Here is a 17405-nt window from a genome sequence, read left to right on the forward strand (position 1 = left end):
GGTAGAAAAACCACGGTAACCAAATGATTAATAGCATTGTGTACATCATGTGCCCCTTGATATGATGCATGGAGAAAGTGGTGTTACTCCTCTGATTTTCTTGCCAAAATACATAATCTCAACCTAAACTATGAGAAAATATTAAGCAAACCTAAATTGAGGGACATTTTACAAAATAATTGACCAGTATTCTTCAAAAGTGTCAGTCATAAAAGACAAAGATAGTTTGAGAAACTGTCACAGATTGTAGGAGAATAAAGGAGACACAACAATTAAATGCAATCTGGACCAGAGAAGGGACATTGATGGAAAAACAGGCAAATAAAACAAAGTTTGTAAATTAATTAATAGCATTGCATCATTAATGCCAATTTCCTGATGTTCTTATGATTGTACTTGGGTTATGTGTCAGGTTATGTGTTAACATTTGGGGAAACAATTAAAAAGAGTACGGGAATTGTACTATTTTGCAATTTTTCTGTAATGTGATGATTATTACAAAATAGCAAGTTTACAAAATAAAATTAGCTTAGTGGCTTACCATAATAGCTATTTTATAATATTTCAAGATTTTGTGAGTCAGCAATTTTGGCAAGATTCAGCAGAAGAATCCTCTTCTCCACATGGCAGTGACTGAGATGGCTTGGTGGTATTCAGCTTGTGTCTGGGCTGCTCCTGAGCATCCAGTGTGGTTTTATTCATGTGCTTGGCACTTGGGCAGGGATTGCAGGGAGGCTGGCCTCAACTGGGGCCCCCTCCTCTCTGTGCAGTCCCCGGGCTTTGAAAGGTATCCTCTTCCTGCAGGGTAGTCCATCTTCCTACATGGTATCTCAGGGAACTAAGAGCTAGTATGTCAAAATGCAGAAAGTAGAAGGTGCCAATCCCTATCTTGGTCAGTTCAGGTTGCTGTAACAGAATACGATACACTGTGGGGGCTTAAACAACCAAAATTAATTTCTCACAGTTCTTATCACAGAGAACAAACCTGACTCTATGCTGGAATCTCTTCCTTTTGTTCGGACCCTTGTGCTCTGTTGCCTGTTCTTAGTTATGCTGGCCTGCATCTTTGTAAAGAAAATTGCCTATAACCTGAAATATATATGACAGCCAAGGTTTAACATTTTAGAGATAAAAAGTTGCAGAACAGAAAATAGTTGCTGGGATTCTCCTAATGTCCAGTGGTTAGGACTTTACTCTTTCACTACCAAGCCTTAGGTTCGGTCTCTGGTCAGTGAACTAAGATCCTACAGCTGTGAAGTACAGCCAAAAAATAATTAATTTTTAAAAATTGCCTTATTGGAAGTTTATAGGAACATTATGAACAGACTGGATAGCTGCAAAAACTAAGGATTCCTCAATCAAGAAGTTGCAACAACCAACCATACTTCCCACCATCCCTTTTAGTATAAAAGAAGTTTGAATTTAAACGCAAGTAAGAAAAAAAAATAAATAAACGCAAATAAGATGGTTCTTTGGGACACTAGTAAAGCGTCTTTGTCTGCTGACTGCATATAAAGTCTCTATTCCTTGCCCCCAAAACTCATCTTTCAATTTATTGTCTTATCATGCGACAAGCAGTATAAGCTTGGACTTGGAAACATTTTGAAGGCTAGGAGTCCAAGATTAGGGTGCCAGCACTGTCAAGTTCTGGTGAGGGCCATCTTCTGGGTTGCAGACTGCTAACTTAATGTATCCAGGCACAGTAGAGAGCAGAATGAGGCAAGTTCTCTCATGATTCTCATAAGGACACTAATCCTACATAATCCTAATCACCTCCTCTAACCTGAATCACCTCTCAAAGGCCCCACCTTCTAAAACCATCACATGGGAGGTAGAAGGTTTCAACATAGGAATTATGTTGTTGTTAGTCTATTGCTAAATCCTATCTGACTATTTGTGGCCCCATGGACTACAGCATGCCAGGCTCCTCTGTCCTGCACTATCTCCCAGAGTCTGCTCAAACTCATGTCCACTGAGTTGGTAATACCATTCAAACATCTCATCCTCTGTCGTCCCCTTCTCCTCCCGCTCCCAATCCCTCACAGCAACAGGGTCTTCTCCAATGAATCAACTCTTCGCATGAGGTGGCCAAAGTATTGGAGTTTCAGCTTCAGCATCAGTCCTTCCAATGAACACCCAGGACTGATCTCCTTTAGGATGGACTGGTTGGATCGCCTTGCAGTCCAAGGGACTCTCAAGACTCTTCTCCAACACCACAATTCAAAAGCATCAATTCTTCGGCACTCAGCTTTCTTCACAGTCCAACTCTCACATCCATACAAGACCACTGGAAAAACCATAGCCTTGACTATACGGACCTTTGTTGGCAATGTAAAGTCTCTGCTTTCTAATATGCTATCTAGGTTGGTCATAACTTTCCTTCGAGGAGTAAGCGTTTTTTAATTTCATGGCTGCAATCACCATCTGCAGTGATTTTGGAGCCCCCCAAAATAAAGTCTGATACTGTTTCCACTGTTTCCCCATCTATTTCCCATGAAGTGATGGGACCAGATGCCATGATCTTAGTTTTCTGAATGTTGAGCTTTCAGTCAACTTTTTCACTCTCCTCTTTCACCCTCATCAAGAGGCTCTTTAGTTCTTCACCTTCTGCCATAAGGGTGGTGTCATCTGCATATCTGAGGTTATTGATATTTCTCCTGGCAATCTTGATTCCAGCTTGTGCTTCTTCCAGCCCAGCGTTTCTCATGATGTACTCTGCATATAAGTTAAATAATCAGGGTGACAACATACAGCCTTGATGTACTCCTTTTCCTGTTTGGAACCAGTCTGTTGTTCCGTGTCCAGTTCTAACTGTTGCTTCCTGACCTGCACATAGGTTTCTCAAGAGGCAGGTCAGGTGGTCTGGTATTCCCACCTCTTTCAGAATTTTCCACAGTTTACTGTGATCCACACAGTCAAAGGCTTTGGCATAGTCAATAAAGCAGAAATAGAAGTTTTTCTGGAACTCTCTTGCTTTTTCGATGATCCAGCGGATGTTGGCAATTTGATGTCTGGTTCCTCTGCCTTTTCTAAAACCTGCTTGAGCATCTGGAAGTTCATGGTTCATGTATTGCTGAAGCCTGGCTTGGAGAATTTTGAGCATTACTTTACTAGCGTGGGAGATGAGTGCAATTGTGCGGTAGTTTGAGCATTCTTTGGCTTTGCCTTTCTTTGGGATTGGAATGAAAACTGACCTTTTCCAGTCCTGTGGCCACTGCTGAGTTTTCCAAATTTGCTGGCATATTGAGTGCAGCACTTTCACAGCATCATCTTTCAGGATTTGAAATAGCTCAACTGGAATTCCATCACCTCCACTAGCTTTGTTCGTAGTGATGCTTTCTAAGGCCCACTTGACTTCACATTCCAGGATGTCTGGCTCTAGGTGAGTGATCACACCATTGTGATTATCTGAGTAGTGAAGATCTTTTTTGTACAGTTCTTCTGTGTATTCTTGCCACCTCTTCTTAATATCTTCTGCTTCTCTTAGGTCCATACCATTTTTGTCCTTTATCAAGCCCATCTTTGCATGGAATGTTCCCTTGGTATCTCTAATTTTCTTGAAGAGATCTCTAGTCTTTCCCATTCTGTTGTTTTCCTCTATTTCTTTGCACTGATCTCTGGGGAAGGCTTTCTTATCTCTCCTTGCTATTCTTTGGAACTCTGCATTCACATGGGAATATCTTTCCTTTTCTCCTTTACTTTTTGCTTCTCTTCTTTTCACAGCTATTTTTAAGGCCTTGTCAGACAACCATCTTGCCTTTTTGCATTTCTTTTCCATGGGGATGGTCTTGATCCCTGTTTCCTGTACAGTGTCACAAACCTCCGTCCATAGTTCATCAGGCACCCTGTCTATCAGATCTAGTCCCTTAAATCTATTTCTCACTTCCACTGTATAGTCATAAGGGATTTGATTTAGATCATACCTGAATGGTCTAGTGGTTTTCCCTACTTTCTTCACTTTAAGTCTGAATTTTGCAATAAGGAGTTCATGATCTGAGCCACAGTCAGCTCCCGGTCTTGTTATTGCTGACTGTATAGAGCTTCTTCATCTTTGGCTGCAAAGAATATAATCAATCTGATTTTGGTGTTGACCATCTGGTGATGTCCACGTGTAGAGTCTTCTCTTGTGTTGTTGGAAGAGGGTGTTTGCTATGACCAGTGTGTTCTCTTGGCAAAACTCTATTAGCCTTTGTCCTGCTTCTTTCCGTACTCCAAGGCCAAGTTTGCCTGTTACTCCAGGTGCTACTGGAGATCAGTGGAGAAATAACTCCAGAAAGAATGAAGGGATGGAGCCAAAGCAAAAACAATACCCAGTTGTGGATGGGACTGGTGATAGCAGCAAGATCAGATGCTGTAAAGAGCAGTACAGCATAGGAACCTGGAATGTTAGGTCCATGAATCAAGGCAATTGGAAGTGGTCAAACAGGACATGGCAAGAGTGAACGTCGACATTCTAGGAATCAGCGAACTAAAATGGTCTGTAATGGGTGAATTTAACTCAGATGACCATTATATCTACTACTGTGGGCAGGAATCCCTTAGAAGAAATGGAGTAGCCATCATGGTCAACGAAAGAGTCTGAAATGCAGTACTTGGATGCAATCTCAAAAACGACAGAATGATCTCTGTTCGTTTCCAAGGCAAACTATTCAATATCACGGTAATCCAAGCCTATTCCCTAACCAGTAATGCTGAAGAAGCTGAAGTTGCAATCCTTGGAGAGACACAAACATTCAATCCATAATAGTCTCTTAAGGCCTGGAATTAGAAACTTTCACTGACACAGAGTGTCACTTTCACTGAAAATATTGGTCAGAGCAGTCATCGAGCCTATCTACATTCAAGTGAGGGGGACAGACAGACAGACCTCAGTTCTCAATGGTCAAAGAATTTGTTCCTTTTTCTTTTTTTAACCCATCACACATGGTTTCACTGCCCTTGGCAGTGAAAGCACAGAGTCCTAACCACTGGACAGCAGGGAGTTCCCCGGGCATAATTTCATCACTGATCTGGGCATGGACTAACTTTATATTTGTTTCTTTCTGTATTTTCTTAGCTTTTCTCAAAAAGGCAAAGGAAAGCTTAGGTTATTCCTTTTTGTGTCATTTAGGATTTGCATACCTGCTGATAACATGATTAGAGAGAACTGATTGGAATGGGGTGACATGATACTCATTTCTAAAGTATCATATTTCCCTTATTTGTATTATTTGGCAAAACTTAGCAGAACTAATTGTGGAAAATTCTTAAAGAGATGGGAATACCAGACCACCTTACCTGCCTTCTGAGAAATCTGTATGCAGGTCAAGAAGCAACTGTTAGAGCTGGATATGTAACAACAGACTGCTTCCAAATAGGGAAAGGAGTACGTCAAGGTTGTATATTGTCTTTTAACTTATATGCAGAGTATATGTGAAATGCCGGACTGGACAAGGCACAAGTTGGAGTCAAGATTGCTGGGAGAAATATAAAAAATCTCAGATATGCAGATGACACCACCCTTACAGCAGAAAGTGAAGAAGAACTAAAGAGCCTCTTGATGAAAGTGAAAGAGGAGAGTGAAAAAGCTGGCTTAAAACTCAACATTCAAAAACTAAGATCATGGCATCTGGTCCCATCACTTCATGGCAAATAGATGGGGAAACAATGGAAACAGTGGCGGACTTTATTTTGGGGGGCTCCAAAATCACTGCAGATGGTGACGGCAGCCATGAAATTAAAAGACACTTATTCCTTGGAAGAAAAGCTATGACCAACCTAGACAGCATATTAAAAAGCAGAGACATTACTTTGCCAACAAAGGTCCATCTAGTCAAAGCTATGGTTTTTTCCAGTAGTCATGTATGGATATGAGAGGTGAACTATAAAGAAAGCTGAGCACCGAAGAATTGATGCTTTTGAACTGTGGTGTTGGAGAAGACTCTTGAGAGTCCCTTGGACTGCAAGGAGATCAAACCAGTCAATCCTAAAGAAAATCAATCCTGACTATTCTTTGGAAGGACTGATGCTGAAGCTGAAGCTCCAAAACTTTGGCCACCTGATGCAAAGAGCTGACTCATTCGAAAAGACCCTGATGCTGGGAAAGATTGAAGGCAGGAGGAGAAGGGGATCATGGAGGGCAAGATGGTTGGATAGCATCACTGACTCAATGGACATGAGTATGAGCAATGAATATAATGAGTATAATGATTAATGAAAGGTTTTTTTTTTTTTTTTTTTGGCCACAGAGGGCATTTGAGTTACAGAAAAGTAATTTGAAGGTTATGTTACTAAATGTGACAATAATATTCTAGTGTGTAAGTGTGGATGGCTTGGTTTCATGAGGGTTTTTTTCTTTTGTCAAAAGCTGAAGGGAATGGCAACCCATTCCAGTATTCTTGCCTGAAGAATGCCATGGACAGAGGAACCTAGTGAGCTACTGTCCATGGGGTCACAAAGAGTCAGATATGACTGAGCAACTAACACATATAGTGAAAATATCTAAAAGTGGAAAACATACTATCGTGCATAAAAATGGAATCTATGTGGCATAAATGCAAAGAATTTTTCTCGCATTATACCCAAGGAACTAGGATGCTTGGTAGTCTCATGTTTATATTTTTTTAAATATATGTATAATATCCAAAACTGATATAAATAAGTATATATCTATAAATTTTATATATTTATTTACATTTTATTTATATATAAATTTATATATAAGTATACATAAAAACATGTATATTTCAAAAAGGTATATGTAAATTCACATGGTTCAAAAATCAAAACAGCACAGAAAGTTTCATAGAGGAAAGACTCTAAGCCAATCACTAAGCCAAAGTCCTCCCCACAAGCAACCACTTAAAATATCAGTTATATCATTCACAAATATTTCCTATCATTCAGTAGGTTGGGTTTCATTTCTTTCTTTGTTTTGGCTGCACTGCATAGCTTGCAGGATCTTAGTTCCCTGACCAGGGGTCAAACCCATGTCCTCTGTAATGGAAGCAAGGAGTCCTAACCACTGGACAGCCAGGGAATTCCCTCAGTAGGTTGTCTTTTCATTTTGTTGATGGTTTCCTTTGCTGTGCAAACACTTTTAAATTTAATTAGGTCTGATTTGTTTATTTTTGCTTTTATTTCTTTTACTTTAGGAGACAGAGCCAAAAAATATTGCTGTGATTTATGTCCAAGAGTGCTAAACCTACATTTTCTTCTAGGAGTTTTATGATTTCCAGTCTACATTTAGGTCTTTAATCCATTTTGAGTTTCTTTTTGTATATGGTGTTAGAGATTGTTCTAGGTTCATTCCTTTACATGTAGGTGTCCAGTTTTCCCAGCACCACTTATTGAAGAGACTGTCTCTTCTCCATTGTATACTCTTGACTCCTTTGTTGTAGTTTAATTGACCATAAATGTATACACCTTTCTTCTGTCACTTAACAATGTACTTGGAAAGCTTTCCATATTCATACGTCAAGAGTTCTCTCAATCTTTTTCAACAGGTTTAATCCCATTGGGTGTGTATACCATAATTTAACTAGCTCTGAACTGAAAGACAATTGAGCTGTTTCCTAGACAAAGCCTCCAGACTTCGCTGACTGAGCGGCTGACCAAGCAGTCAGCACAGGCTTATAAAAGAGAGGGGAGACACTCTCCTATCCCAGGTAGGCTGAGGGCAGAGGTAAAGGCAGGACAGGGAGGAAAAGTAGAGATGGGAGGTAGGAGGTGAGAGGCAAGGTAGGGGCTCCCCTGGCATCCTGGGAGGACTTTTCCTCTGGTGCCTCCACCACCCACTGCTCTGGCTCAGTTTCTCCTCCACATTCTCCTTACTTCTTGGCCTTCCCCAAGGTCTAGTCCTGACTCTGCCCAGGGAACTTCCCAAGACCTCTCAGTGGGGGTTGCAGAGGGTTGTTGAGGTGTAAGGACCTGAGGTTTAGCTCTTACTAGGGCTTCCCTGGTAGCTCAATTGGTAAAGAATCCGCCTGCCATGCAGGAGACCCCGGTTCCATCTCTGGGTCAGGAAGATTTCCTGGAGAAGGATTAGGCAACCCACTCCAGTATTCTCACCTGGAGAATCCCCATGGACAGAGGAGCCTGGAGGGCTACAGTCCATGGGGTGCAAAGAATTGGACATGACTGAGCAACTAAGCGCAGCACAGCACAGCTTTCCATATAGCCTTCCCACTACTCCCAGCTCCCTTGGCACAGGCTCCAGAACCTTAAGCAAGATTGGCTCAGTGGCCTTCATCTGGCCACTGGTCAGCTTCCCTGTTTACTCTGCTGGCAATCTCTTGGCTCCTAAACTTAGCTTGCTTCAGGCTAGTTGGGATGGGCTGAGGAAGTAGAAGCAGAGGCTGGCTGGCGCCCCTCTTCTCACTCGTAAACCCCATCAGCAAATTATGCCCCATGCTTCCTCTAAGGGAGGACCCTCTGATTGTGGGTGAAATACCGTCTGGCAAAACCGGAAGGGGATGTCTAGAGAGGGGTGGTGGCTCCCTCCGCGCACGTCACAGAGCTAGTATTGAAATGTCCTCAGGTGGGGGTGGATTCCTACCACTTGGTCCAGACCTCTACAGGCCTTTCATCGCTCAGCTCATCGGTGAAGTGGGGTAAGCCAGGTGAGGAGGCCAGAAGATCTGGGTTTGGGAGGGAGACAGGAAATCTGACCAAGAGTCTTATGGTGGCTTCCTGGCAGGAGTGAGTGGTCATGGCCTGGCAGATGACACAGTTGCTGCTTCTGGTTTTGGTGGCGGCTGCATGGGGTGCCCAGGTCCCCGGGACTCCACGGGCCAGGACCAACCTGCTCAACGTCTGCATGGATGCCAAGCACCACAAGGCAGAACCGGGCCCTGAGGACAGTCTACACGAGCAGGTGAGGATGGGGTGGGGTCTGGGGTAAGGGAGAGGGCTGACCCCCCAAAAAGGGAGAAGTTAGGGTGATGGGAAGATCAGCTTTGGGAGTGATGGAGGCAGGAGGTTGGCAGGGAGGTGATCCTGGTGGACCTCTCCTAGGAGGTCACTACAACACGGGGAGGACTGTTTATCTAGCGCCCTCTATGGGTCAAGTGTTTTCCTCACACCTTGTCAGTGAATACTTACTTGGTAGGTGGTAGGTGGTCTCTATTTATGCAAATGAGGAAATAGGCCCAGAGAAGGCACAGGTAGACATGGGAACTAAGAATCCAGCCAGGAGAGGGACTGGTGGTAACTTTCCCAACCTTCATTATGTGCCAGCCCATGGAGCTCAAAGTCAAGGTAGGAAAGACAGGTCCCTCATGGTCACCATGTAACAAAGAACTGCAAATAGGCCAGGTCCTCACCTCCATTAGGTCCTGGTGAGAAACTGGCAAATCAGATATGCCGGGAAGACTTCCAAGCAAAGAGGCCATTGGCTTGGCCTTGGAGGTTGAGTAAGAGTTTTCCAGGAAGACAAAGCAGGAAAAGGCAGCCTAGCAGAGGACGGTGTGTACACAGGTTGGAGGGTGACAGGTGCCAAGTCTAGTGTGGCCAGAGCCAAGAATGCTTCTGCCCACAGAGAAGGGGAGGTGAGGCCGGCCTCATAGGGAAGGTCCCTAAAGCAGCTCAGGGGCTCTGAGCTTGAAGTTGAACTCCAGGCTCATGAGAAATACCAGTATCTTATTCCCTCTGGTCTCTCCCTTGGCTCCCTACAAGCCTTCACACTGCTGGGGGGCTGTGGTGTCCCCAGGGAAAGGCTGGCATGAACTGTCTCCAGGGTCTTCAAGTGAAGAGAGGGAAGTTCAGCTGTCCATGACTTCTGAGTCATTTCCAACAGTTCATTTGCTAGTAAAATACCCATAACATAACATTTTCCATTTAAGCATTTCTAAGCATGCAATGCTGTGGCATTAGGTAGGTTCACATGTGAACATCACCACCATCACCACCATCCACCTCCAGAATGTTTTCATCTTCCAAAACTGAAAGTCCATATGCACCACTGCATTTTTAGAATTTTTTAAGTTTTAAAGGGGGCTTTAAAGAACCTTTAGTAGCACTTGCTCTTTGCCAAGAAATGGTGTGCAGATCTTTGAGGAAGACAGGTGACTGCAATTCAGAGGGGTGTAGGCTATGTGGGAGTGGCTGGTTTTCTGGAGCCTCTCCGAAATGGGCCAGGAGGTGTTTTTCATTACATGTATTAATCCTTTCGGAGGAGGAAACCACTGACCCTGGCTGGCAGTTCAGGGATGCAGTGGATGGGGTCTTGCAAGTTGACCAAGAGTTGGGCATCTGAGGAACAGTATGCACAAAAACCTAGGGAAGCCTGGAAGCAGGCTCTGCGGCAGCAGCTCTGGGCATGGACTGGGTTATTGGAGAGGGATTGGTTTGGCTCCGCCGTCAAGGACTTTCCTTAGTTTCTCCTGAGTGTCCGGACCTGTCACAGCTTCCCCCCTCACTTGAGCCTGGGCGCTAGAGTTCATCTCAGACATTTTAAGCAATTTGGCTCATGATCACTCAGTTTCTGACTCCCAGCCTACGGCAATTCCTGAAGGGAAGCCACAATCACTTCTACCATTTTGTGCATGTGTGCTAAGTCGCTTCAGTCATGTCCAACTCTGTGCGACCCATTGAACTGTAGCCCACCAGGCTCCTGTGTCCGTGGGACTCTCCAGGCAAGAATACTGGAGTGGGTTGCTATGCCCTCCTCCAGGGGATCTTCCCAACTCAGGGATTGAACCTGTGTCTCTTACATCTCCTGCATTGGCAGGGGGGTTCTTTCCCACTAGCCACCACTTGGGAACCCCTTCTACAATCTTACCTGCCTTGATTTTACCTCTCCAGAATTGCTTCCCACATCTAGTCCCATGGCCCATGTCCGGGCCTTGTGTGGGTCACTGCCACTCTGCGCCCTTCTTCTTTCAAGACCTACCAGGAGTTCCCTCTCCTGGGCTTCCAGACCCTGAAAGAGCCAAACCAGCCCCCTTTCCCTCCACTCCCCACCACAACCTGAGGCCAGGATTCCCCCTCTCCTCTCTGTCCTGAGTTAAAACCTTAACCTTACATTCCACAAAGGGTGCAGCTTCCTTCAACTCTGTAAAACAGGACTAATGGTCTTTCGACTGGGACCATTATCTTCAGTAACAGAAGATAAAGTGCAAAAATCTCAGGGACTTTGCATCTGCTATTTTCTGTGCCCCCAGTGTTCTCCGTATCCCCCCTCCCTGCCCTTCACTAAAACCATAAGCTCAAGGAGGGCAGAGATTTTGATCTATTTTGTTCATTACAGTATACTCAGCAGCCAGCATAGTGCCTGCACTCAGTTAATACCAGTTCGGTACAAAATGAATAATATAAATAACCCAGATAACGTGAAATAGCTTTGTGAACAGTTTAGAGATGTACAAATAATAATGTCCCCCCAGATGATGATTCCCCAAATCTCCCACGTCCCCTGTGTTACTTTCTGTTAGAAGTCAGTATTATTACTGCCTCTACCCCAAAAGGAGGGCTCTCAAGTCCAGGCTTAGGGGCAACCTTCCCAGCGAGTGAGCCTCTGGATGATCTACCTGAGGCAGAGGAGCCAGAATATAAAGGAGATGGCCACGGTGGCTCAAGAACTTAGCCCCATGTCTCCGCCCCCCTTCACAGTGCAGCCCCTGGAGGAAGAATGCCTGCTGCTCTGTCAACACCAGCATAGAAGCCCATAAGGACATTTCCTACCTGTACAGATTCAACTGGGACCACTGTGGCAAGATGGAGCCTGCATGCAAGCGCCACTTTATTCAGGACACCTGTCTCTATGAGTGCTCACCTAATCTGGGGCCCTGGATCCGGGAGGTATGGGCACCAGCCCCTCAGACAGACGCTTCAGCAGAGGGCAGAGTCCACTGGTCACTTGCAGGGAGGGTGTGGTTCACAAATTCTGGTCTGAGGGTGACAGAGGCATCACCCCCACCTCCCCAGCCCTGGACCCCATCAAGGCTATAGCAGCTGAGATCCCTGACAGACTGGCTCCCTCCCTCCCCCGACCCCTCCAGGTTAACCAGAGCTGGCGCAAAGAACGGATCCTGAATGTGCCCCTGTGCAAAGAGGACTGTCAGATCTGGTGGGAAGACTGCCGCACCTCCTACACTTGCAAGAGCAACTGGCACAGGGGCTGGGACTGGACCTCAGGTGAGGGCTGGGGGCGGGGAGGGAGGGGGAAGTGGGGGTGTGGGAGGGTTTATGGAGATTTGCAACTGTGGGGCTGGTGGAGCAAGAGATGGTTCTGGACCCAGTGGCTACAGGTCTTCCATCCTCCCCACAGGGTACAACCAGTGCCCGGTGAAAGCTGCCTGCCACCGCTTTGACTTCTACTTCCCCACGCCTGCTGCTCTGTGCAATGAAATCTGGAGTCACTCCTTCAAGGTCAGCAACTACGGCCGGGGCAGCGGCCGCTGCATCCAGATGTGGTTCGACCCCTTCCAGGGCAACCCCAATGAGGAGGTGGCAAGATTTTACGCTGAGAACCCCACTTCTGGGTCCACACCCCAGGGGATTGGACCCCTCCTGCTCAACTTGACCCAGATGCTGCCACTCTGGCTCCTTAACTAAGCTGTTCCCACTGCTGACACCTGGGCACCTTCCTTGCCTGCACCCAACCTGTGTGATTATCTCAGTTCAGCCCAGCTCCACTCTCTCAGATGAGGAGGACTCGTAATACCTTGGTCATTGTTTCCTGATCCAAAATCCTATGGGGATCCTCTGAGAGCTTATTCTAATAAATATATCCATGTGTGTACTATATTTTATAAATAATTTGGGGATGAGTGGGTTGGGAGGTGGCAGTCATGCCTTATTGCTCTATCCTTCCTGTTGAGAGGCCCAAAAAGGGACTGGGCTAGCTTGAAGTTCATCAGCAAGCAGAGGGTGAAAGTTGATCCTTAGCCTGGGGCTCTTACTTCTGCACCAGCCTTCCCCCGCATGCCCCCTCCTATACCACAGGAGAACAAGAGAATTGGTGGAGGGAAGCTGGGGAGAGACTGGCAGATGAGTTATTGGCTCCTGAAGTTTTTTTCCCTTTCCTTCCCTTACTAAATGTGGGCTGGGGAAGAAGATATTGGTGGGCAGACCCCCATGAGGAAAGCTTGCATCGTGTCCGTTTTGTTTTTGTTTTGCTTTCTAATGACAATACTACAGTGAATAACCATATACATAGTAGAATGCTATACTGTTGGATTCCAGAAGAGGGATTGCTGGGTCAAGGAGCATTTGGATTTATAATTTTGATAGTTATAATGCTACAGGGGTTGTATCAATGTGGCCCCCACCAGCAATGTATGAGTGACTTATTTCCCCATCATTTGGTCGACATAGTAGAGCATCAAACTTTGAATGTTCTGCTAAAGCTGATTTTCTTCTAAACTGATAGGTAGGATAAAGGGAGTCTCAGTAGAGTTTTTCACTGGCCATGTTTTTTACCACAAGAACAAGGTTTCTGAGATCTTTCCATATTGATCTACAGAGACTAGTTCATTCTTTTTCATTGCTGGGCAATAGTCCATTCTATGTATAGATCACATTTAATTCAGTCACTTACTGATGGACCTTTGAGGGAGGGAGGTTCGTTCTTTTATGGCCTTGACGTTTTTGAAAGACACAGACCAGTTATTTTGTAGAATAACTCTCAATTTGGGTTTATCTGACTGAGGCTCTACATTTTGGACACGAATATCCTGAAAGCAATTCTGTGTGCTCTTGCTGCATCATGGTGGAGGGGGGCATGGGTGTCAGGCTGGCCCATTCCTGAGGATGTTAACTGATCTTTTGATTGGGATTGGGTCTGCCAGGTTTCTCCGTTAATTTTCGCCCTTTTGTAATTAATAAATATGTTGTAGGTAGATATTTTGAGGATGGCAAATATCCTATTCATCATCAAACTTTCACCCTGGAGTTTTACTATCTGATGGACGCTTTTTAAAAAGTGAAAACAAATACTGAAAAAATGTTTTCTTTTTGAGACACCCCCTTTAAATGCTTTCCCATGGTATCTGCTGGAAAAACCAAACTTCTTCAGCGGCCCGGAAGTCCCGTCCTCTCTGAGTTCCTAGAATGTCCTTATATATTCTGCAGGCTGACTCCCTGTGTTCAGTTGAGCTTCCCAGAATGTTTTTATACTCTACAGGCTGACTTCTTGTAGCCACTTAGATTTCATCCTATGATTAATTCCTCAAAAAGAGTCAGACACGACTTAGCACAACAAAATGACTTCTGACAACCCAACCAAAAGAACTTACTTCTCACCTGGGTACTTTCTCATCACATCACTGGCCCTCTTGCATAGATATCAATTCGCTGTGCTTATTGTCTGACTTTCCCTACAAAACATACACATCTGAAAGCAGAGGCCATGTCTATGTCATTTTGTGTCAGATCCCCTGGCCCTGGGTCAGTGCCTAGCACAGGAGCAGGTGCTTAGGAAGTGAAGGAATCCATGCACTCAGTCTATCAGTCAATAGCCACCTTTTGGCTGTGTCGGCCGACAGGCAGGGAACTGAGTACCTTGTACTCTCTGGTGGGGGCAGACAGACAGACGTGAGAGCTGATAGCTCTTCGCACACTTAGCTGAAGGTTTGCTCCAGGGGAGCACAGAGTGTGGTGCAGTTCTGTGGAAGCCCAGAAAGGTGAGGGAAGGTTTCCAGACAGAGCGTAGTGTTGACCAAGCAGATGAGGCAGGAGGAATGACATTTCATGGAGAAGGTTCAAGAAGTACAAAGGCTTGGAGGTGATAGAAGCGCAAGGAGAATTTCTAGGTGGCTAAGATAGAAGTTAAGAGGACAAGGGCAGGAAATGAGGCCAGAGAAGAAACACCGGATCTGCAGTCCTTAAACTCTAATGCCCTCACAGGGCTCTCCTTTCTTCGTGAAAGAAACCAGGCTTGGAATCAGACTCAGTTCTGAATCCTAGCCCCTCTTTGCTGCCTGGGAACTATATTTTTCTCATCTATGAGGATGGGTGGTAAGCAACTGCATATGCTGCTGGCTTGCACTCAGGAAAAGCTCCAGCTTCTCCCACCCCGACTCCCTGCAGCCCAGAGCCCCTACCCACACAGGGCCAAAGACCTTCCTGTTCTCTTTGTCTAGTCACAGAGTAGCCTTCAGTTTGGGGTCCACAAGGACGCTGACGGCTAACTTGGCTGGTATTAAGCTTCTAATCCAGGTGGATACTCTCAGGATCGGCTCCACAGTGACTGTTGGACCGTGTCCCTGCCCGTTGGCCAGGTGGTCTGAGCACTGGGGCCTCGGATTCAGAGCCCGGCACGAGGTTCAACAAGGGCAGGGACTCCTCATGGGTTAGAACCCATGGGTCCAACCACTTGCCAGTCTCTTCTTCTGAACCCCTGAGGTCTCAGGAGCCAAACATCACTCCCGAGTGGATGGACTATAAAGTCCAATTTATAATCAACTTCGGGTGCACGGGCAGAGAATGGGGGACAGGGAAAGTCCATTTTGATGAACACATACGTGAGCATGTGTGCTCAGTCCTGTCCGTCTCTTTTGTGAACCCCTAGCCTAGAGCCTGCCAGGTTCTTCTGTCCATAGGAATTCCCAGGCAAGAACACTGGGGTGGGTTGCCATTTCCTGCTCCAGGGGATCTTCCCAACCCAGGGATCGAACCGGTGTCTCCTGCATGTCCTGCATTGGCGGGCAGATTCTTTACCACGGCTCCACCTGGGAAGCCCTTAGATGAAAGTATAGGAGAATGCTTTGGGGCATTCCTAGACACATGGCCATGCTTCTCCAATCAGGAGAAGGCTGCGTTGGACTTATAAAGCCAGGAGGGATGTCTGGGGGTTTGTAGCCGCCTTCTACCTGCTCAGGTGTTCAGAGGGCTTAACCCTCCCAGGCTGTCTGTCACAAGATTCAGAAATGGCTCACTCTGAGGGAGAGGGAAAGCAGGGCACAAGCTGGCAGTCTCCTGGGAGTCAATTTCTTCCCTCCTCTCCACATTGGAGTCAATTTCTTTGCAGGTCTATAGGGCTCTCCTTAGCTGATTCTCCTCCAGTAACCCAGCTGCCTCTTCTGGCTCCCAGCTGCACACCTCCCCCCACTTCCTTGCTCCAAGGGCCCAGACCTGTGCCCTTTCCAAGCATACCTTTTTTTAACTGGGATCTTTTAAAAATTTTTTATTAATTTTTTGGCTGCAGTAGGTCTTTGTTGCTGCGCTCAGGCTTTCTCTAGTTGCGGCGAGCAGGGCCTATTCTGTGGTTGTGGTGTCCAGGCTTCTCATTGTGATGGCTTCTCTTGTGGAGCGTGGGCTCTAGGGTGCTTTGGCTTAGTAGTTGCAGGACTCAAGCTCAGTAGCTGGGGGCAAGGGCTTAGTTGCTCTGAGGCATGTGAAATCTTCCTGGACCAAGGGTCGAACCCATGTCCCCTGCATTGGCAGGCGGATTCTTAACCACTGGACCACCAGGGAAGTCCTCCCACAGTATTGAGGCCCCATATTCTTTAAACTTCTGCTGCTATGTGTAGGCTGATGGCTTCCATATCCAACATGGACCCTTCCCTGGGTTTTCTCTTTTACCACAACCTCACACCAGGTTGCACACAGCATCTCAACACAAGAGAGCTCAACGTTCTCTCCTGAACTTATTTCTTCCTCCTCTTCTTTTTCTCCACAGTGGTAGCAACATGGCCAGAGGGTGTAAAAAGGAAGGCTCTGTTCCTGGCTGGGGTAGGAGTGGGGGCGGGGAGGAATCTACACTAGAGCAGACTATTGGCTGCTGGAGAAAGTAGACTTGTGTGAGAGGATGGGGGAAGGGAGGGGAGCTGGGGTCTTGGAACAACCAAGGCTCTGGTAAACTGAACATCTATGATTTTACAGCTGGAAGTGGGTGATGCCTGAGGCTGATAAGATTGGAAGAGTCAGTGGCTCTATAAGCTGGGGATACAGGAACTCTGCACTCTGTATGCTGAGCGCTGAAGAATTGATGCTTTCATATTATGATGCTGGAGAAGACTCTTGAGAGTCCCTTGGGCAGCAAGGAGGTCAAACCAGTCAATCCTAAAGGAAATCAACCCTGAATATTCACTAGAAGGACTGACGCTAAAGCTCCAATCCTTTGGCCACCTAATTCGAAGAACTGACTCATTGGAAAAGACCCTGATGCTGGGAAAGATTGAGGGCAGAAAGAGAAGGGGATGACAGAGGATGAGATGGTTGGATGGCATCATTGACTCAATGGACATGAGTATGACCAAACTCAGGGAAACAGTGAAGGACAGGGAAGCCTGATGTGCTGCAGTCCATGGGGTCACAAAGAGTCAGACGTGACTGCTGTTCAGGTGTCCCGGAGTTTGGAAGCCTGCGCTCCAGCCCTTGCCCTGCAATGAGCTCTGTCCTGATTCCCTGGGTCTTATTCTCTTTATCTGTAAAACAGGATGAGGGGGTTAGAAGTGGAGCAGATTATTTTAAAGGATCCCAGC

The 17405-nt window shown here is 46.0% G+C and overlaps 1 protein-coding gene across 4 annotated transcripts; it reads left to right on the forward strand.

Annotated features, from left to right (window-relative positions):
- Positions 1–7570: 7570 nt before the first annotated feature.
- On the forward strand, positions 7571–12723 carry LOC122705253 (folate receptor alpha). 4 transcript variants are annotated; one of them, XM_043920703.1, is made up of 6 exons: positions 7571–7646; positions 8519–8600; positions 8678–8854; positions 11590–11778; positions 11979–12114; positions 12248–12723. In XM_043920703.1, exons 3-6 carry the CDS (start codon positions 8690–8692, stop codon positions 12532–12534), a joined length of 777 nt encoding a protein of 258 aa, XP_043776638.1. In that variant the 5' UTR covers positions 7571–7646; positions 8519–8600; positions 8678–8689; the 3' UTR covers positions 12535–12723. The 4 variants fall into 4 exon arrangements, with proteins under 4 accessions (XP_043776638.1, XP_043776480.1, XP_043776557.1 ...); XM_043920545.1 differs by lacking the exon at positions 8519–8600 and having other exon boundaries at positions 7576–7646; XM_043920622.1 differs by lacking the exon at positions 7571–7646 and having other exon boundaries at positions 8336–8591.
- Positions 12724–17405: the final 4682 nt, after the last annotated feature.

The sequence above is a fragment of the Cervus elaphus genome, chromosome 1 (genome assembly GCF_910594005.1).
Source record: "Cervus elaphus chromosome 1, mCerEla1.1, whole genome shotgun sequence".
NCBI lineage: Eukaryota > Metazoa > Chordata > Mammalia > Artiodactyla > Cervidae > Cervus > Cervus elaphus.